General features: G+C 39.7%; 1 protein-coding gene across 2 annotated transcripts in view; it reads right to left on the reverse strand.

Annotated features, from left to right (window-relative positions):
* Window positions 1–606: 606 nt before the first annotated feature.
* Window positions 607–22,817, reverse strand: part of Dab2 (DAB adaptor protein 2) — a 51,520-nt gene continuing 29,309 nt past the window's right edge. The window contains exons 3-15 of one of the 2 annotated variants that reach the window (XM_042690497.1): window positions 22,215–22,354; window positions 20,996–21,094; window positions 18,614–18,745; window positions 17,991–18,071; window positions 17,593–17,619; window positions 17,321–17,374; window positions 16,644–16,706; window positions 10,531–11,169; window positions 9,362–9,524; window positions 4,328–4,951; window positions 3,659–3,768; window positions 2,902–2,968; window positions 607–2,332 (exon numbers count right to left, since the gene is read on the reverse strand). In XM_042690497.1, coding sequence (XP_042546431.1) covers window positions 2,331–2,332; window positions 2,902–2,968; window positions 3,659–3,768; window positions 4,328–4,951; window positions 9,362–9,524; window positions 10,531–11,169; window positions 16,644–16,706; window positions 17,321–17,374; window positions 17,593–17,619; window positions 17,991–18,071; window positions 18,614–18,745; window positions 20,996–21,094; window positions 22,215–22,354 — 2,201 coding nt within the window. In that variant the 3' untranslated portion in view covers window positions 607–2,330. The remainder of the gene's footprint in view (window positions 2,333–2,901; window positions 2,969–3,658; window positions 3,769–4,327; window positions 4,952–9,361; window positions 9,525–10,530; window positions 11,170–16,643; window positions 16,707–17,320; window positions 17,375–17,592; window positions 17,620–17,990; window positions 18,072–18,613; window positions 18,746–20,995; window positions 21,095–22,214; window positions 22,355–22,817) is intronic. The other variant, XM_042690498.1, reaches the window with a different exon arrangement.

Consider the following 22,817-nt stretch of genomic DNA (forward strand, 5'->3'; position numbering starts at 1 on the left):
AAACATGAGTGAGCAGGGGAAAATAGAAGGTAAAAGATAAGGACCAATAGTGCACTTATGACTGATTTTCATACATTGAGGGGACGCTGAAGGAGCTCTTATCCATGGATTCCACTGAATTTCCAAGAAAGGCCTGAGTGGGTTTGAGAGAGAATAGCAATTTGCTGATCATCTTACTTCATGTATTTCTTCATTCTCTTCATCTTTCTATCTAGAACAAATTACAACTAACACTTCCCCACTTGTCTAGTCATGGGTATTATGAATTATAACTTAGTTAGACATATACATACATTTTAATCTATCATTATATAGGCATATGTGAAAGATATATCCCAGTACAGGAGAATGTATGGCAAATATTCATCAGATAATTGAGGAATCACTTGCTCAAGTCACTTAGTCCATCTATCCAGCACCAGCAAAATAATAATTCTCATTTGGCCAAGTGTCATTAGCATAATGTTCTGTTAATGAACTCTTTGAGTCTGATACTCAAATAAGTTATTTTGATCTGTCAGATAAATGTTGCTGAGTACCTACTGTATGGGTAGTACAGTTGGCTTTGTTGAATGTCAGAGTAAGCTGATAGCAACCACATGAAAGTATGCCATTCCAGTTTATTGAAACGAGTAAATTTATAGCTTTCTTTGCATACAGAAAAGTGCACAAGAAAATAAGTATGTACAAAACAGTTGTGTGGCTGATCATCACTTTCAAAAAAGTTCAACTACCTAGAAATAGTTACCTCCAGTTTAGTACTTTTAAGTATTTGGACTTATAAAGGACTATTTCAAGTCTGTGTTTCTAATGGACTGAGTAGGAAGCCAGCCAGAAAATTATGCCATAATAATCAAGTACTACAATTAAACATAAAACCACAGGACTTCAGCTTGGAGTACTTAGCGGTGATCAATAGAGGTTCACAAATCCACCTTCTTGTTTAAATCCTGAGCAGTCATTCTCTTCTTCGACCAAAAGGTGGCATTGGATGGGGTCGATCAACACCCACAAGAAAAAAACCTGAGCATTAAGAGATAACATTAAAAAAACCCCAACATTAACAAAACAAAACTCATTTTGGCAAGAACGAACCCTTCACAACTGTGCTAGCAATATAAGTGAAAATGAACTGGGAACATTTCCAAAGTTACAAGAGGAAAAATATTGCAGATATTTAAATTTTCAATAATAACCCTAAGTCGCCTGTTCATCTCCTGTTTGTCTTCTTCATACTAGCTATGAGATTGGGGCTTCAAGCAAGTTTTCTAGTTATTTTATAAAGGCCTAGTCTGACTCCCAGTAAGGATCTGATGTATTTGGCACAGTCATATTTAGGCTCATGATGTGTTTGTTATGTTGCTCTTCAGAATATGATCCTTCATTGCTGAGTTGAGTTCAAGTTCTTCTCCATATTAGCTGCTCATCTGGAACTTCAGCTCAAAGAGTATAGTCTCCTGCTCCATGGTGGGTAGGGGGTAGGGTACAGGTTGTGCCTATTTGCCATTCTAGTTCTTGGACTAGTAATGAGATAGAAAGGAGGCTCCGGATCTGTGAGTCCTTTCACTTTTTTTTTTTTTTTTTGCCCCCACTAATATCCTTATGAAAGGTAGGTGATGCTATATGAACCAAGAATGAAATAGATGGGCAAAAAGATTCAGAGGGAAAGATGAAGAGAAATGAACAATGCTTTCTTTCCCTCTTCTGCAATATAATTAGCAGATTAGAAAATAGCCTTGGATTTGGGAGAGATTAATCTTCAGAGAGAGGAGAAATAACATATGTAAAGGTCATCAGATGTATTAGATCTTAAAGTGTCTGAGGAGAAGCTAGACTTGCCTCCATTTTTATTTTTAAAACTCTCTATAAGAGACTGAAAGAAGGTATGTTTAAAGATGGCACCTTGCTGTATCAGAGTCTTTAGGTTTTGCTTTAAAATGATTTTGTTTGGAAAGGATTTGGACATTTATTCAAGATAGAATGGTATAAGGGCTTGTGGTTGCTCCATCTCCAACCAGAGATCAAAGGTAGAGTGTTCTGGAAGGTTCTAGGAATGTAATAGGTGAAGTTCTGTAAGGAAGCTACTTGATTTACATTGAAGCTAGAGAGTTAAGATTTTAATTTAGGTAAAGCCATAGTTTCAATTTAGCTTTAGCTTACACAGAAAGTGAAAGGCATTTTAAAAGTGGAAGAGGCAACAAGAAATAAGGCAATGGATAATATGTCAAAGTTGGAACAAGGCCAGAGGTCAGGACAGGTCTGGCTATTAGCTTTGTCCTTGGCACTTAAGGCCAATCTTTGTGTTCTTCAGGCTCATCTGCATTCCAAGTTCCTAGAGAAATATGAAAGAGGAGAAAAAAAACAACCACACATGGTTAGATTTCTGGAATAATAAGAATGTGTTAAATATCAAGTCACTATTGTAAATGTATCCCCTAGGGCTGAAGATTGAAAGATAATGAATCAGAGCATTTAATAAAGGGATAAACACAAAGGCTCATTAATATTAGCTATTTTCTTCCCCCAGAGTGCTCCTCATTCAATGTATTAATTTAAATTGTTGTTATGTGTCCATATTATCAATTCAATGGTTATAAGCATGTATGTATGGATGTATATATAAGAACAAAACAGTGTATATAGGATTTGGTTTTGTCTAGTTTCAGGTTATCTGCTGACTACATTACTTTTTTTTTTTTTGATGTACTTAAAAATTCTTTCCTTAACTGCCCAATTTAGTCATTATTGAATTAGGTAAGTATACAGTTCCACATTGGTTACTCCAAAATTACAGATATTTAACCTTTTCCCAATTTAAAAACTAAGACCTCACCCTCTCCCCTCATGACCTTCTTTCTGAGCCCTTTTTGATGGTGGGGCTCAGTAGACTCTTTTACTTACAGAAGGCAAAAGGATTTCCAAAACGGTCCCTACACACATCGGAAGATGCAGGTTGAGGAGAAGCCATCTAAGAACATAAAATCATCCAGTCAACATAAACAGTCATAATTTCAAAAAACACCTTTAAATCAAGACCCCACATTCCTTTAAACACACACACACACACACACACACACACACAAACAATCACTATGCAGGCATTTGTATCATTCTAACGTGACTCATGTATGTTTTTTACTCAAAATTGAAAGTAAGGCAAGGAAAATTGTTTTGATGACATATGCGATCAGAAGTGGGAAATTAAGAACAGAAGCCTTTAAGTGTTTTTTGGTTTTGTTTTTTTTTTTTTGGTCCTGGGGTTTTAACTCTGGGTCTGGGCACTGTCCCTCAGCTCTTAAGGCTAGCACTCTACCACTTGAGCCACAGCACTACTTCTGTTTTTTTCTGAGTGGTTAATTGGAGATAAGAGTGTCACGACTTTTCCTACCCCAGCTGGCTTTGAACCTCGATCCTCAGATCTCAGCCTCCTGAGTAGCTAGGATTATAGGCGTGAGCCACCAGCGCCTGGCTTTATAATGCATGTGTTCTATACTATTACTTCTCAGATTATACATGAATGGGAACACAGTGACTATAATCAAGGGTCCATCTCAAATAGACTCCATAAATAAAAAGCTGTTTATCCGTGCGAGGTGAATTCAGGAAGTAGCTCCATCAGCAAACACGCTGGGGTACTGGATTCTGGATTTTTACTTACTGAGGGCTGAGATGAGCTGAAGGGGCCTTTAGAGAAAGGGTTCTCGAATGCGTTCTCAGCAGATTTGGTAACTGGCAGGGCACTTTGTCTGGGAGTTGGCTTTGGTGGTTCTAGAAGATGACAAAACCAAGCCATCAGGAGACAACTTCCCCCTCAGAATAGCACACATTGTCTTCTAGTCAGCTTATGTTTTAAACAAACATGGTATCATACTTGTGAAATTGTATTAGTAGAATAAAAATCACCATTGCCACCTACAAGGATTCCCAGTGATTACTACAGGGACACGCTCCCCCTCTCCTTCTCCTTCCTTCTCAGAACAGGAAGCTTGTATATTCAGAATTCCCTCGATAAAGGACACAGAATATAGTTAAGGCTAATATCTAGCTCACCAAGGCCAGGAATCCTAACATTTCAATAGCTCTGGGAGGCCCTTTCAAGAGCTGACACTAGAGGGCAGCAAGGGGCTAGCTCTAAGAATTAGCTATGATTAAAACAACAACAAAAACGAAAGGTTGCCTCTAAACAGCGAATGGTTAAGTTGCCCCTAAGCCTAAATACCAAAAAGAAGCGAGGTGGTTGGAAGAGAGTTCTTCGGAGGGACTTTCTGCAGTATGACAGTGGAAATATTTGTTGGCACAGAACCGTACAGAATAGTGGGTTGCTTACCATTGATCTTGCTCAACAGTTGGTTGGCATCAAAATCATCATGGTCTGCGTTCTCCTGAGGGATGCCAACTTTACTGTTGAAATAACTGGAGAAGGCACTCGATGTCCCTGCGGGAGGCTGCTCTCCTTTCCTTGCCGGTACGATGGGTGGTTGCCGCAGCTGAAAGTCCTTAAACATTTCTTTCACCTCTTTGACTTCTGTATCCCCGAGCGGGTCTAAGGCAGTGAAGGCGTCGCTGGGGATGTCTTTTGGAGGACCAGTTCTGGGAGGGGGCTGAGGGGGAGTGGCCAGAGCGGACAGCATAGAAGATGGCTGAGTGGACATGGAAGCAGGGGGGAAAATATTGCTCTGAAAAGGATTCCCCAAAGGGCTTGTGGATGACCAGGCATTGGGTGCCACAGATGGAGAAGAGCCCCAAATGACAGGGGCTGGATTAGTTGAGGCTACAAAAGATGAAGGCTGGCTCCAGCCTTGAAGAGCTTGATTTGTACCGAACACTATCGGTTGACCAAAACCTGATGGTTGAGCACCCAGCATAGCTCCGGGGACCGTTGTAGTGGGCTGACTGAAGACCACAGGCGTGTTCCAAGGTCCAGCTTGGGGGGGTGTAACTGGCACACCAGCTGATGGAAGAGGGAGACAAGGCTTGTCAGGAGACAACAAATTTGCAGGGGATTCTGTTTTTGCTTGGTTAATTAGCATATATCAATTGCACAAAAGAACGGCATTTCACGGTGACATTTTCACAGATGCGTATATCATACTCTGATCCCTATAGGTTAGTTAGTTCAAACAGTACAGCTAGCATTCAAATACTAGTTGTATTAAACAGTACAGCTAGCATTCAAATACTAGTTGTATTTCAAAACTCCCGTTCTTCTTACCACATCTTTTTGACTTTCATCGTTGGAAGGGCATACAATCCCTAATATAGGTCATGGGGGGGGGGGGGGGATGAGTTCTTAATGCAAACACAGACACACATGCACAACACACACAAACACACACAGACACACACACAAACATATATTTACTGATGTGTTTCAAATAACTAGAATAGCCTGACAATATCAGAAAAGTGATTTGTTGGGTGAACCTATTTGTATATTCAAACCACACTGACTACTAAGCAGTTCTGTAAGATAATCTATTTGGCTTTTTGACTCATTGATTTGATCTTTTCATTTAGCAGCTGGCTTCTGTCAAGAGGCTTATGGAAAACAGCTATCACGCATGTGCATGAAGCATGTGCATGCTTCTATCCCAAAGAAGCTATTTCAAAGTTTTCTTGCTTTCTAACACTGCCAAAGTTGACACAGCTATATAAAGAGAAGATAAAATTTAGCCAGTGCCAAGATAGTTTTAGACCTTTATAAATAAAAACGGAGGAAAGGCTGTTACGCTGGGAGAGCTGTTTCATATAAAAGTGCTTCCTGCCTGTGTCATTCACAAACCCTTGCCAGAAGTTACAACAGAATATTGAAATAAGAAAGGAGGAGAGAGAAGACAAGGAGAAACAATATCCTTCTCTGGTAACTTGCACGTGATCTCTCTGGGTGAATGGCTGAATTGCCAACATCATTGCCATGTTCATTTGGAATTAAAAAATCCAAATCTCTCTAGCTGACCCTTTCTCTGGAGAGACTTGTTCCCGGATCTCGTTCTAATATAGAGGACATTTTCTTTCCTGTCTCTTCCCAAGTGTATTACTGAGCCAGTTAAACTGTCACCACTAACAAAATAAGCCTAAATTCAGTTTCCTATTTATTTGTGGTGCTGACGTTCTGCCCTGAAAACCTACTACTTGCTTTGAGGTTGGGAGCACAACATTCTTTTGGTAAGTTTTCTTTCTTTCTTTTTCTTTTTTTGGTTGGTCGTGGGGCTTGAACTCTGGGCTTGGGCGCTGTCCTTGTGCTCTTCAGCTCAAGGTGAGTGCTCTACCGCTTGGGCCACAGCACCACTTCCAGTTTTCTAGTAGTTTATTAGAGATAAGAGCCTCACGGAGTTTTCTAGTAGTTTATTAGAGATAAGAGCCTCACGGAGTTTCCTGCCCCAGCTGGCTTTGAACCGTGATCCTCAGATCTCAGCCTCCTGAGTAACTAAGATTACAGGTGTGAGCCACCTGCGCCCGGCTTTTGCTAAGAGTTTTCTAACTGACATGTTGAATTAAAACAAACTCCTTTGTATAACTACTTAAAGATAATAAACATAATAAGTTTAAAAAGTGTTTTCTAATCTAATAAAGACAAGGCCTTCAAGATAGGCTTGGAAATTACTTTTGCTTCTAGAATGAAAAATATTTTGCAAATGGAAGTTAAAGGGTGGTTGAGCAGATGTCTTGTCTTGGATTTATGTAGTACTTGACTCTTCTGTTCATCTGGCCAGGAATGTATCTGTCACATTCACAGAGAGTGGCAGATTTTAGAAAAGGTTACCTTCCTTCATCAGTATGCTTGTTTTCATGGTAAACTAAATCAGTAAAGAATATAATTAAAGGTGAGAATGTCTTAATAATGCTACCCGAGACTTTAAACATAGTAAACTCCCTCCTATTCTGGCCCACTATGACTAAACAAGGCATAGGATTGGTCTTTTTAATAGTATCTTAATTCAATACTGATTTCACTGTCAGAAGTTAGTCTTCATTTACATTCAAGAAAATATATAGACTTCCAGAAGACTACTTCTCTTACATCACACATATAGGTCCTAAAAATGAGTTTAAACAAAAAGTTTTTTGCAGTTTATTTAAAATTTATTAACTGAATAGAGGGTTACTCACTAATGATATCTACCAATTAGATGAGCAAAATAAAATAGAATAGAATAAAAGGCTAGGTGCTAGTGGCTCTTATGTGTAATCTTAGCTACCCAGGAGGCTGAGATCAGAGGATTGTGGTTCAAAGCCAGCCCAGGCAGGAAAATCCACGAAACTCTTATTTCCAATTAACCATGAAAAAGCTAGAAATGGAGCTGTGGGTCACATATCACTAGGCTTGAGTGGAAAAACTCAGGGACAGCACCCAAGCCCTAAGTTGAGGCCTCAATTTCAGAACAACAAAAAAAAGAATATTATTGTCTTTCATGTTGGATTACTTGCCTTCCTTGGGAAAATGCATGCCTTTAGTTTTCAATCATATCAATGAGAGTATTATTTGTGAGCAAGACAAATGTATCTTCCAGGAGTTAAAGGCTTTCCCAGTGTATATTTAAAGTTAGCCTTCATTGCCATCCAACAGATTGTAGCCATTGTGTTTCTAAGACATTTATGACCCAGCTGGAGAAAACAGGGCAAGGATTAAGAAAAAGGGGAGTGTGGCATAAAGCATTAATTTTATTACCTTCTGAAGCCAGATCAAAACACAGGGTAACAAGTCAAAGCTGAGGGCTCAGCTTTCTCTAATACCCACTCCCCACCCCCCAAGATTTGCAAAGGAGACAGTCTCCCAGCTGGGTCTAGCGGAAGCCAGACCTACAACCTTCCATGGTTGGCTGAGGATCCCTGCTAGTGGACAGGGGCTATACTGTGGGGCTCAGTTTGAGTTCCATGTCCAAACTTGGAAAGATCATCAGTATTCTGCCGTTGTATACCCCAAGGCCGCAACAGGGGCGCCTAGCCAACAAGCTTCACTTAGTCTGAATAAATTAACAGTTATAGGGTCCAGCTGTATTTTCAAGCTCACTTGTTAAATATTGGCTGTAAAAATTCTTCAGGGCATTGATATTAGACTACAAAGGTCTGTGATGTGATCCAGTCCCTGACACACTGCATGTGAGTTCTCTGCCTTTTTCTGTGAGAGGAGGACATCACTCTCATGGAGAGGTAGAGAAAAAAGAGCAATGAGAAAGTAGAAGCCCACAGACACACGAAGTATTGAAGGAGAGCCTCTTGATGGTAAATGCCCGGAGATGCTCGGAACACATGGGCTTCACACATTCACCTGGATTTTAGCCACTCAGCAGTTAGGAAATGAACACCTCCTTCTTTTGTTCCCCTACTTCTAAGATGATTAAACCGATTCAGTGTGACATTGCAGGAAAATAACACAGACACATAGACACAGACACAGACACACAGACACAGACACAGACACAGACACAGACACAGACACAGACACACACACACACACACACACACACACACACACAGATTTCGATAACTGTCTCTATAGGAGGCAGAGAAAGCCAAGATCCTTAGTCAAATTTTACTAAGGGAGAAAGAGTCCATCTTCATCTCTTGTCCCCCACCTCTCAGGCTAGATTCTGAGTTTGCAGATATGCCAAGAAACATAAAAACAAAGACAGAGCCCAGCAAGACACCAAAGGCTATTTTTTGAGATTTCTGAAAACTATACCAGAAAAATGTGAAAAGAACTGGAAGCTGGGGACTGAGTAGCAGGACAAGCCCTCAGACCAAGCCCCTTCACCATTCGCCTGCAGGAGGATGCTCTGGGGCCCGCATGAGCCAGAGACACACTTATCAACCAGAAGCCATGTACATCCTGGATATCTGACAAAATTCCATCACTTCCCTTAACTTGGTGTTCCTTCCAACTTCAACTTAAACCATACCCATATAATGCTTCAAAAGGGGATGGAGGCAGTGGGAAGAGGTAGCTTTCCAATCATCATGGCAAATGACAGAGAAAGTATGAATGTTACTGCTTTTCCAACACAGACAATGCAGTAGACTCTCCCATCTCACCTCTGTTTTGTCACAGAAACTAGTCTGAGTTCAGAATTCCTAACAACCCCCAGGACAGGAAGCCACGGCTAGTTTTTCAGGTATATCCAATACTAAAAAAACAAACTAGGATTTCTGGTCATGTAGCAACTCGGAAGCCAAACTCCAGTTACAATACAGTTCAAATAGGGGTGGCACAGAAGTAAAAGTTTTCAAAAGAAATGCTTGGGATCTCCAGTCTTGCAATCGTGGGAACTTCCATGGAGGACAGGAAGTGCCTCCTTCCTGAACACATCATTTCCTGGTGAACGTAGCAGAGCCATTCCTAACTGTACCTTGAGGAACCTACCTAGACCTGCAAGGGTCCCCACTGGGGCAGGAACACTTGTTTTGAAGAGATCCAGAGGGTTGGTCTGTGGGGCTGCAGACTGTCCTGTGGGTGCCATCTGGGCTGAAGGTTCGGGGGCAGGAGGAGCAAAGATGTCTGATGCAAGCAAGTCATTTGCTGAAGACTGACAGGATAGGGCCAGAAAGGGAGGGAGAAGAGTCATTCAGCAACAATGACATAAGCTTTGATCTGTCTCTTATTCTTTATCACAAACTTGGGATTCACATAAACGGATTTTTTTTCTATTATTAAAGTTGATTACTATTATCAAAACAACAGAAAAAGACCAAAGGGGAAATAAAAAATGCCAATCACCTCAATGGGTTAACTACTATTGGGTCTCAGTGTTTGATAGCACCTTGGAATTGGCAACGGAAAACCTATTTTTGTTCTTTTTACATTTTTATTGGTCTGGTCTTCTCATTGGCTTAAAGCTTGAAGCCAGGAAAGAAAGGACCACTATACATTAGTATTCTAAGTAATTTTGATCATTCCACATAGGGTAGATACACTTTAAATCGTTAGACAGACCTGCATATTTCTACAAGAATTTCTTTAAAAAAAAAACAACTATACGTATAAAAACTGCATTTTGAATTGCTTTTGGGTGACACTGGTGAGAGGTCATAGTATCTTAGTAAAGTTTCTTTGGAGACAACGGGGTTATTAAGTCAATATTTAAAAGATGAAACAGGCTAGAGAATGTTATACCAGCCTCTTGGCATTCATTAATAGTATACAACAGATGTGCAGGGCAGGTGTTAGTGTGGGGATGGGAAAGGGGGAAATCACAAGAACTCTTGCCCCTCCCCTCCCAGAACGTGACGATCAAACTTACCAGCAGTATAGAAGCATAGCAGCATTAAAAATGAAACAAAACAACAACAACTTGTGTTTAGTATTAAGTGACAAGGCATGCAAACAGAAAGCAGTGAGAAACGCTACTGCAAAGCTCAGAAAGAATGGCGATTAAGGGGAAGCAGTCCTGGAGAACCAACGTGCCTCCTCCACCCTCTAGTTCACAGCCACACGGGAAGCCACAAGCGCAGCAGGGAAGAGAGCTTGCATCACACCACCCTTTGGTACCGAGCATGCGCTCTGCTAATGGATAGGTGGAGAAGACAATTCACCTTAGCAGTCCTTCTGCCTCTTCCTGGTTTGGTACTTTGTGGAGGTGGGATAATGGCTATGGAGTCATGTGGAGAGGACTGGACAGGGCTTTCCAAGTCCTGCTTTACGCCATTCGATACGGACAGTCCTTTGAGGGGGCTTCCCACAAAAGGGTTCGGGGAAGATTTGGTATGGAAGCCGTTCTGTTCTCTTTCAGATACCCCATTTTGAGTTCTCACTGCTGGCTGGCTTGGCCATGGGCCAGCCTGAGATTCTTGTTTGCCAGTCCGGTTAGAGATCTGGTCAAATTGTTGACCAAAGTAATCAACATCACCATTCAGGGGCCCATTACCCAGGGGAGTAGACAAACTATTCAAATTCTCTTTCTTCTGCTCTGGAGATTTGAGAGAATCAAACGAAGAAGGTGTCGATTGGTCTGCTTGTGCAAAAGGATCGTCACGGAAAGGATCAGGATTAGGGGTGGGAAAGAAGTTGAGATTGGCAGAAAAGGCATTTTCAGGCAAGAAGGCTGCCTGAGGCTTTGGTCGCGGAAGAGAGCAGGAGGTGATGCCGTTTGTTAAGAATGGATTTTCTTTTAAAGAATTCTGATTGGTGTCGATTTCAGAGTTTAGATCCACTAACAGGATATCTTTGCTTTCCTAGCACATTTGGGAAGGAAAAAAAAAAAAAGAAAAGAAAGAAAGTGTTAGTCCATGTTATGACTTCAAATGAGAAAACCACATACAAATGACCACGATTATCAACATTCCCATTAGATTTGGTCTTGAGAAGCTGGGTGGCTGTTAACCCTTCTCACCCACTGCTCCCTCAAAGTGCTTATTGGCTCTGGACTAGTTCTCCTGCCCCTCTCTCCCTCCCTCCACAGAGTTGTTAACCCTTCATTAATTACAATCCCTGCTCACCTGAGTCCCTGCACACAGCTCATTATCAGTCTCCTTTCAATTCTTGCCTTTGACAGTCTTAAGAGAATTGATTGTGTTGATACACAAAATCATTGTGTTTGCGACTCAAGATGTTTTTTAGTATACTTTGAACTTGAATGTGTGAAGTGACTTGGCAACCTTGGTCTTACCTGACGTGTGTATTGAGTCATCTACTGAATGCCTATTAGCCTCTTAGCAGTACCTTCTTCAGTGAGTGAATTCATTGCTACATATTTTTTCATATTTTATAGTTTTATTTGCAGTGTTGAAAATTGAACTCAGGGATTCACACATACCACACAAGCATCCTACCACTCTGCATCTTTGTCAAGTACTTTTCCCTATAATTGACTCAGTTCTATCCTCTGGATGGGGTGTTGATCAGGGGACTGAACTCTGGGCCTGGGTACTGTCCCCCAACTCTTCAGCTCAAGGCTAGCGCTCTACCACTTGAGTCACAGTGCCACTTCCATTTTTTTCTGCTTATGTGGTGCTGAGGAATTGAACCCAGGGCCTCATGCATGCAAGGCTACCACTGAGCCACCTTCCCAGCCCTGGAGGAAAGCTTTTTAACTTTTTGATCACAGCCAGCAAGCAGGTCTCCTGAAAGGTTTATGGCTATTGTTGAAGGCATTAGCCAAGTTGTACTAGTCATCTAACCGTGCCATCTCTTTGGCCACATTCTGTCTATATTGTCCTATGAAAGCGATTCAGATGTCACACAAACTCTTGTATACTCTTTCGTGACGTGGCTTACAGATGCCTGTGTTGCAGGCAGTGATCTTAATTATTCAGCACTGGAGTGAATTTGTTACTTTTGATTTGTATATAACAAAGAGACGTGAGTTTAAGATGTAATATTAATATATATCAGGCACAATGACTCCTGGCTCATGTAATCCCAGCTATATTGTAGACACAGATTGGGAGCATCATGGTTTGAAGGTAGCCTAGACAAAAAAGCAAGATTCTAGCTGAAATATAACTATTGCGCAAAGGGTTAGGGGTATGTATAGTGGTAAATAAAGCACCTATCTAGAAAACTCAGGATCCTAAGTTTAAACCTAAGAATTGAAAAAAAAAAATCGATCTGGAAACTATACTCTAGACTTAATTCTATTTTCCCCCTATCATACCAGAAAAAGATTAGATTTTAATTATTTGTTATCTTCATTATTATCTATTTTTTTTTTCAGGATAAAAATAGCAAACCTGATAAACCTAGCACATTCTTTTTTCTTTTTTTGTCAGTTGTGGGGCTTGAACTCTGGGCCTGGGCACTGTCCTTGAGCTCTTCGGCTCAAGGTGTGCACTCTACCACCTGAGCCACAGTGCCACTTCTGGTTTTTTGGTAGTTAATTGGAGGTAAGAGTCTCACGGACTTTCTTGCCTGGAGTTGGCTTTGAACTGCAATCCTCAGATGTCAGCCTCCTGAATAGCTAGGTTTATAGGTGTGAGCCACCAGCACCTGGCTCACTTCCTTTATTTTAATTAGTGACATAATTGTTATTCTCCCTGGGATAGGAGGAATCACACTGACAGACCTTTTTGACTGACTCTGATTCATTAGTTCTTAATTATGCTAGTCATAGAAGGTTACTAACAATAAACACTGCTCAGATAAAGGGGAGTAAGGAAGATGTCTAGCATTATTTGATCATGGGAAAAAAAAACTTTAAAGGAATATTAACCTTTCAAACCAGTAAGTGTAAAACATCTCCAATAGGGCTCCTTGTTGTTTAGAGAAAAGATCAACTTTGAAAAACAAAAAAAGTTCAGATCCTATTTTATATCCATAGAAGAGATAACAAAATCAGACTTAAAATCTTTTCTCTTTCCTTACTTTGAATCATAAAGGCATAAGCCAGATTTCCTCTTTATAACTAGAAGCCAGTCAAAAGAATTTGTAATTTACAAAATAATTTAATCAACGAAACAGATTGAATAACCTATCAATAAAAAGATGTTTAAGTAATCAAGACATAGGGCAGTGTGAATTATAAAAGCTTGTGATTTCAGCATTCATTCATTTGTTCTGTGCCACCTCTAGGTTAGAACAGATGGGTGTTCACGGCTGGCAGGGTTCTCCTTTTCAAATACTTCCAAAGAAGTTCTTAGGACACCAAGCAGGAGCCACAATGTTAGACTTCTGAATAGTCACCCTATAAGTAAAATGTATAAGGCTCTCCTCAGGTTGGTGTGGTTAATCCAAGATCAAGAGTCTACATCATAGACCGTGACAGGTGAGACTCCTCATCCACACCTTGATCCTTGATCAGAACTTTATAGCTTCTGTCCTTGACTGCCAACACTACCCACTTAGCCACCATTCAAGAAACAGGCCCTTAAGACATGAAACTGAATTACAGGCTTTGTTCTTTCTTTCTTTCTCTTTCTTTCTTTCTTTCCTCTCTCTCTTTCTTTCTTTCTGATATGGGAAAGGGAACATAAAGCCAATTGGAGGGTGTCTGTACAAAGGCTTTACTCAGTTCTGTAGCTCTTCTTTGGGTTAGCTAACCTCCTGTAACCATTTCAGGTGCCAAACTGAGGACTTCGCTACTCAAAGCCTTCCTGCTACTTCTCACATGTTTTAATATAAACTTCACTAGGCCAGCTGTCAAAATGACCTGCCATTAGCATCCAACTTGATGCTGGCTACTATCTATTTCCTTATACACTTCAAAGGTGCAACTCAAATTCAGGTTCCTTACAAAAACTTTTCCTATTAATTTTTCTAGTTCAGTTTTATGCACTTGTCTCTTAGGGGGTACATACAAGTATATTCATATGGCTGAACTTGGCTCTCTGATTCTATCCCTTGGACCAGATGTAATTTCCTTAATAGTGGATCATGCCTTATATACTTCTCACATGAGCAGTGATTTCAAACTGTCAAATGTTTAAACATCAAGAGCATGCTCTTCCCTCCTCTCTTTCTTTCTGAAACAATGGGAAATCACAGTGCTCAAGTAGATTTCCAAAAGAAAAAGTATATTCTAAGTCTGTAGGATGTCACTTAAGTTTACAACGTAAGTATTATTTGAAATGCACAAAAGGCTAGTGTAACAAACTAATAACGCTCTAAAATATAGATAATTTTGATGACTCTTTCAATTCAGAAGCATCTTCTAGAGCAATTACTGGAAGAACTGAGTATTTTTAACCATATTGGTTTTGTCACATGGAGAGAAATCTATTTTATGACTTATGAATATGGAGTCAATATGTAAGAACACATTGTCAGAACCTAACCAGTGCATAACTATCCCTGTTAAGTTTTCTCCTACTTATCAAATACTATCTTTGAATTTCTACAAATCAAAAATTCTTAGGCTAAAAGACATCGATCGAAGACATCTATATGAGGATCATTCACACTGCCTTTCATTTCCTTCTGCAGAATATTCTGGAAATCTTCACAAGCAGGTTAACCAGTCAGCTCTTCCATGCCTTGTCCTTGTAATTCCATTTCATGTCTTCAGTGAGTGTCCTCTCTCTATACTTGGGAGGTAGGTACATTATTCAGGTATTGATTTCCCTTGGGGAGGTGGCTGCTAATGCAGGAGAGGGCAGAGTTTGAAAATCAAAAGGATCCTAAAACTAGGATGGCTCTTTCATAGCCATTTAATCTAGCATTTCAACAGGTTAATCCAAAGGCCAGAGACTCAGAAGTTAAGAATGTCTGCCCAACAAACACAAGGTCCAAAGTTCAAACTGTAGTACTTCAAAGAAAAAGGAAGGAGGGAGGGAGGGAGGGAGGGAAGGCAGGAAGGAAGGCAGGAAGGAAGGAAGGAAGGAAGGCAGGCAGGTAGGAAGGCAGGAAGGAAGGAAGGAAGGACAGATGGATGGACGGACGGAAGGCAGGAAGGAAGGAAAGAAGTAAAAGAAATAAAGAAAAGAAAGAAGTAACAGATGCTGAAGAATGGACATTTCAACAGTAAGTCAGGATTCAATGCTGAAACAGCTTCTCTGTGACAGGCACCATGCAGTGTGATTCTCACATCGTGAGGCAGAAAGAACTGCGTACAGCCCTTACCCCTCCTCAGCTGACCTAGGAGCTTATGCAGTGGGGTTTCACAGCCCTGGCTTTCTGTGCAGGACTCTGGAAAGTGAGACTCTTCCTCCATCTTCAACCGGCTGCGTGAATCCTGTGACTTTCTGGGTCATGCAGACTTACTTTCCTGGCATTTTCCTTGGTATTTACCCTCAGCTAGGTATTTTCTAGAGCAATTATCTGTTTGTCCAGTGATCACTTTCTTGCCCTTCATGTTCAAGTCTATAAAGTCTCTTCTTTGGGCATCATCTGAACCTGCAGACTAGATCATACCCTGTAACTGATATCAATTAATAAGTTTTGTGATTAGTTCTAAACACTGATTTCTGCTAAACAGTAAATTCCTTGACCACAATATGTCATGCATCCTGATTACTGCTATGCTTTGCCAATAAAAAGTACTCAAAACACTGGTAAGTATATGTTTCTAGAAGTCATTCAAAATTATGTGAATATTCTCATTTGAAGGCAGTTTTAGTAGGTCTGGAGAGTAAGGTGTAAGTCTTGAATCTGGACTTTGTTCTCAAGTAAATGAGGGATTTTTTGTCTGAATCAACACTTTCTGGTCTATAAAAGAAAATAGTGTCCTATTCTCACACAGTCGATCTACAATATTGAGAAGATCTGACATATTATAATGTGTTATCAAATATTAATCATTTTCTAACAAGGACAGGCTTCAGTTGAATATAACTGAGCTTCTTATGTAAGTCATACTTTATGACACTAAATGTCACTAAGACATATGACACTAAATGTCATTAAGAAAGAATGAAAAACATTAAAGAGGCCAGAAAGCTTCATGATTAATCATATTTCCTTCTAATAGGCTATGCCAAGGATTTTTGCTCAGCTGCTTCTTCCAAACTGAAATAGCACCAAGAAAGACTACATTGCCTGATCCATTGCTCAGATTTAATCTCTAAGCACTATTATTGTTTCTGAATGAGTTCTAATGAGTTTCTATGGCGATTTAAAATTCAAATGTGTTCTAGCAGTCATTTACATTTTATGTGGAAAAATCAGCAATCCATCTTCCAATTTCCAATGCGATGCTCAAGATTTGTGGTTAATTTTCAGTTTGAATTAGAGATGTCATTGCCATTACATTGCAAATTTAAAAACAAACACTTACTGTTGGACTATTTAGGTCAGGAGGTGTAGACATGTCCCCAAACAAATCCATCTGGTCAACACCCTTAAAAAAGTATTTGGATTAGATTCAGATGTGTCTACCAAAAAAAAAGGATTACTTTGTATATTGTTGTCATCGTTGTTGTCCTAAACCAAGGAAAATAGTTGTCAAGACTGGCCTTGCATTCAACTCATTCAAATTTGATATTGAGACATCACGAAGTGTATACATGTCCCCAGACAAATACATCTGGTTCAGATAATCTACTTAAAAGATTCTTTTGTATACAGACACATAGCTGCAATGATTGGATTTTCATATGGATTTGGAACACATATGTTATTAGCAACATCTATATGAAAATCCAAGTTAAGTGAGTAAGAAACATAAAACTTCTCATATAAGCTAGGTACTGGTGGCTCATGCCTATAATCCTAGCTACACAGGTGGCTGAGGTTTGAGAATATTGGTTCAGAGCCAGTCCAGGCAGATAAACCCAAAAAACTCTTAGCTCCCACTGATCATCAAAAAAGCTAGAACTGGAGATGTAGCTCAAGTGTAGGTTGTCAGCTATGAACACAAAAGCTAAGCCACAGTGTAAGGCTCTGAGTTCAAGCTTTTTAGTACCAGCACACACATGCACACACACGCACACACACACACACACACACACATACCAATTTCAGTTTGTTGGTTTGATCATCAACAGTCATTAGGGGCTCGCTTCCATTCTGACAAAAAAAAAAAAAAGATGGCGAACATTTCAGTATTTGTTTTTCTTCCATGTCGGCCTACGAAGCAGTTATGATATTTGCATTCATTATTTAACTTTTCATGACTAGAGATATTATAAACAGTAATCAGCTGGTATGGGGAAGTGTGGGCAGGTAGCAAGCAAGGGTTTATACACATCACACACAATTTGTAGGAAGTAAAGATGGGGTTTTACCTCCAATGCTTTGTTGGCTTCTTCAGCCTAAAAAAGAAAGATAAAGATATGTCTATAGGTTTTCAGGCATAAGGTAAGACGAGTCTTGTATTTTTTCTTATAAATCCTGGATTTGTGAAGAATTTCTAGATTTAAACAAGGTCGATCCACAAGTTAGTCCTAAATTAATATAAAGCTTATAGGGAGAAAAGATTAGAGCCAGGGCCCAGAGATCTGAAGTGTCTACCATGCGTTGGTTGCCCTATTAGATTTTCAAAAGAAAAATTATTAGGACAGATAATTATATACTTAGAAGAATGCTATAGAATTCAACTCTCTAGGCAGAGCATATGTAGGCACAACATCAAAAATAGTCCTGGATACAATGTTTAATAAACTTTATATCAAGTAGTACTTACCTTTTTCTTTTCTTCCTCCTTCTTCTTTACATTATAGATAACTTGGAAAAGGTCTTTCAGATCAACAACTAATGGCTCAGCCTGAAGTAAGAGAAAGCATTACTAATAATGTTTTATCCTTGATATTTTCTTCCTTTGTCTCCTAGCCATTCTCAGGAGTGGTTTCTGTTTTCTCTTAAGGTTCCTCCTATCTTCACCTAGTGTGGACCTCATCTCCCCCATCTTCACCTTCAGATGCATAAAGAATAGCAGTGCTGATAAATGGAATCTAAATGTTCAGGAAAATGGATATCACAAGTGGATTTTCCAGATATTTAAACAAAACATGACTATTTTTGCAGTTCTTTCAAGGTTTCTGGAAATACTTCACGATTCTCTTAAATTCAGCATGAATCTTAGAAGGCATTCAATTCTCAAAATTCTTGAGCTACATTCATGTGTGTAAGGGACATCTTTAAAAGTCTTTTTAGGCTGTTAGCCATTCTCTGAATTATTATTTGCTCATGCAAATATTATTAGTCTAAGGAATTGCTTCCAACAAATTTTCTAAGTGAGTGACACACAATCCTGCACTCACTAAAGGATCAATCTCCAGGTGTCTATACCTCAGATTTAGAGCTTACCTGTTGCCCTGTTTTTATGGCAAAAAACTGGTGCTGTCCTTCTCCTCCACACACGTAACCAAACGCCCGGTTGTCTGTCACATCCCGGGCAATGAAAGAAATCTTATTTACTGGATGTTCATGCTCTATTACCTTTAAAAGGAACATAAAAAATGACTCATTGAGAAGAATAGACTCTGTTTGTATGCTGGCATAGTTAGGCATCAGATTCACATATGAAGGCATACTAAGAAGTTAAAACATTTAAATAAAGACATTTTAGTAGGTGGTTGAAGGCCAAGCTACTCTTGCTAGAAAAGTTTCCAAAAAGGAAGGAGGTTGGGGGGGAAAAAAAAAACCTTCTGTTTCAAAGGCAGAAAACCAAATTAAAAGGAACTCTCTCTAGTCTGAGATTTTAATGTCCCATGCAAAGAAGATTTGAGAATGTATACAACAAGGAGAGCATCTAATCCTTAAACCAACCCAAGTTAGCTTGAGTGTAGTGATGCACACTTATTACCCCAGCTTCTTGGGACAATAAAGCAGACACCCAGGCAAACTAGCAAGATGAGGTTTCAAAGCAAAATAAAACAAACCAAAACGTTCCAAAAGCAAAATAAAAAACAATGAACCTTCCTAACTCAATGACAAAGTTAAGTAAACATTCTATTTATTTATCTAGAAAAGCGTTCAGAAGGATCCTATGTTGATGGCTGATGACACCATCACTGTCCAAAGTGGACAGTGTATAGTATGTGTGTGGGGATGTGTGTGGGGGGCGGGGGGGAATGTCTAGTAAATTCTGGAAGTTACCAAATGCTATACTCTGGTTTCTCTTCTGATCATATAAATCTTTCGCCTTTTACCAAATGCTGTCATCAAATGCTTTTCTATTGTCTTAGATGATCCGTCTCATTAAAATCCTAGGAATTACCTGTGGCAACAACTTTAATGTCTTAGTCCTGTGCTTGTGAGGCAAAACTCACCACTATTCTCCAGAGAGCCTGAAACATGAAAACTAGGAGTTGGAGGGTGATGAGGAAGACAGCAATGCCTACGGAGGGGAGAGTGAGTGAGTGCCCTGGATGTCCTGGCTCTGAGACTGGCTGGTAGGTCTTGCAAGTCAGAGAATGGGTCTCTCTAGGGAGGGATGAATAGCAACCAAAGATCTTCACACACTTTCTTGACAGGAACTAAACTTTTTCATTGTTTTGAGACAGAATCTTACTGTGTAAACCATGTTGGCCTATTGTGATCCTACTGTTTTAAGAATAGTTGGCTCAGTGGTAGAGCACTTGCCCTGCATGTCTGAGGCCCTGGGTTCGATTCCTCAGCACCATATAAGCAAAAAAGAAAAAAGCCGGAAGTGGTGCTGTGGCTCAAGTGGTAGAGCACTAGCCTTGAGCTGAAGAGCTGAGGGACAGTGCCCAGGCCTAGAGTTCAGGCCCCATGACCGACCAAAAAAAAAAGGAATAGAATATATCACAACAATGAAAGCATGTTTTTATAAGCATGATTTTAAGTGATAAATATTACAATGTTATGTTGAATAGAAGAAAAACCTATTCCAGAAGGCCTGACAATGGATAAGGATCAGAAACCAATCCAGCAAAATAAGAAGGTACATGATTCATATGTGATAGAACAATAGAAACCACAACATAAACAAGATGACATTCTTCGGGTGAAGAGGCAAGGAAAAAAGCTCTTTAAAAAAGCTAGATGGTGGGGCTGGGAAGGTGGCTCGGTGGTAGAACGCTTGCCTTGCATGCATGAGGCCCTGGGTTCGATTCCTCAGCACCACATAAGCAAAAAGAAAAAAGCTGGAAGTGGTGCTGTGGCTCAAGTGGTAGAGTGCTAGCCTTGAGCTGACGAGCTGAGGGATAGCGCCCAGGCCCAGAGTTCAGGCCCCATGACCGGACCCAAAAAATTAAAAAAAAAAACTAGATGTCATGTTTGACAAGAAATATACTTATTACCTTACTTATGTAACTGTAACCCCTCTGTACATCACCTTGACAATAAAAAGAAAGCTAGATGTTACAAAATAGTCCTACATTCACATGTGACCAATATATTCAAATAAGATAAGACCCCATGCACAGACCTATGGAAGATTCATAAGCAGGTATTGGTATCTGTGTTTCTGTGATCGATATAGCTACCTGTGGGCCTGTATCTCTTACAGGAAGTGAATTTCAAAACAGCATGTCAACAGTGTGTCTTGACTCTCGACCTTCTATTCTACTTTTGGTCTATTACTACTGGGAAAGTAAATATCAACCATTATCATTATTATTTATTATTATTATTATTTTACAGAACCTCAAGAAAGAAAATATCTGAAATTCAAGTAGCCAGATTCCAGTGGTCAGAAAGATGCCAGTGAATGCAAATCCTTACCCCAGTTTTTTCATCAATTATTTTTATCCCAGAAAGAGAAATGTTGACCCAGATCCTTTGCTTGTGTTGTCCCTGAGACCGACCAGCTGCTGCCATTCCCTGGTTAGGGAAATAAGAAAAAAAATCTCATTTAAAGTACTCTATGACACCTTCATATTCCAATTATAAAAACTGTAGAGACTATTGGCTTTATTTTCTGTTTGTCATCAAAGAAAGGATCAGTCATCAGAATGACAGGATGGAATAGGAGATACTGGGAAGGTCATTTCTTCCTTAGTTGTGTGACCTGAAAAAAAAATCACCCCAAGTCTTGTGGCCTCAAAAGAGTCACTGGTAAATAAGTATAATGGATCTGGCTGGGCATCGGTGGCTCATGCCCATAATCTTGATTACTCAGGAGGCTGAGATCTGAGGATCATTGTTCAAAGTTAGCCTGGGGAGGGATGGCTCAAATGGTGAAGTGCTAGCATTGAGTGAACTCAGAGCACCTAAGCTTAGGTGCTCTGAGTTCAAGTCCAAGTACTGGGAGCAACAAAAAAAAATCTGTCTGTCTGTCTGTCTGTCTATGGAACATGGACTAGAAGATCTTTAAAGAAGTTTCTATTGTTTATTGGGTACTAATTAGGTTCACATAGCAATATAGTAAAGAAATTTAAAAATTCAAAGCACTCAAGAGCTAACTCAAAAGAAAACTAGTTTCCAGGTAAAATTCTGAATTTTTTTGAACACCTTTACATAAGAAATACAGTATTTTATTTCTTTCCATGCAAAGGAAGAAACATAGCAGATAAAACCAATATCTATAACTATTTAGTGAGGAGTGAGAGATCTGGTTTGTCCAATGGCTTTGTCTACTAAATGAAAAAGCACCTTGAGTCCAGCTATCTTTGATTAAATCGGGTCTCTAGGACAGTTATATAAATGCACAAAGTAACTCAGGGTTTCAGAAGATGAGACACTGAGGGCTGGGGATATGGCTCAATGGTTGAGACCTGGGTTTGACTCCTAGTAGTACTCTCTATTAGTGTACGTATCTGTCTGTCTGTCTATCAATCAACATAGACACATATACACATACAAAAGGATAGATACATCATTAGATAAATTATGCAGTTAGAAAACTTAAATAACTGAGACACAGGTAAGAGAGATTTCAAATAGGATTTCTTCTCATGAATGCTTGCTTAAGATACAAACAAACCATCATCTTTCCCTTTACCTTAAGTTTCATCATAGAGTCTTGGCTCATTTTATCTCCTCTTGCATCTGGAACATCATCAATACCAATTAGCTTGGCCTTATATTTTACACCATCACCTTTGAACCTGGCCAGTAGATATTCATCTGTCTTTTCAGAACCTGAACAAAAAATATAAAGGAGAAAAGTTATGTTTAAGTGTCTCTTGTAGGTGTGACCAAATGTGTTCCAAAGTCCCCAAAATGGGAATAATAAATACACCAATTGCACTACAATTAATTACACATAGGATATTCTGCCTGTCTTATTTTTCTTTTCCATTGAATATGGAGTTGAGGTTGGGAGAAAATAAAGTCTAAAAGATGAGAAGCTCATGGGAATGCATAAGGTAGGAGGTGAGGAGAATATTTGTCAATGTAAAGAGGATACATTTGTTCTTAACAGGAGGTAAATAATCTGCCGAAGAATTTGGAACTGAAGGACAAGGGAATTTTGAGTAAGCCACTGAACAATAACTGAGATACTAATCCCATCTTTGCAACTTCTTCTGCTCCTCTTCAAAAGCGTATGCAGGGGCTGGGAAGGTGGCTCAGTGGTAGAGTGCTTGCCTTCCATGAATGAGGC

The sequence above is a fragment of the Dipodomys spectabilis genome, unplaced genomic scaffold (assembly GCF_019054845.1).
Source record: "Dipodomys spectabilis isolate Male_0828 unplaced genomic scaffold, ASM1905484v1 ptg000138l, whole genome shotgun sequence".
Classification (NCBI taxonomy): Eukaryota; Metazoa; Chordata; class Mammalia; order Rodentia; family Heteromyidae; genus Dipodomys; species Dipodomys spectabilis.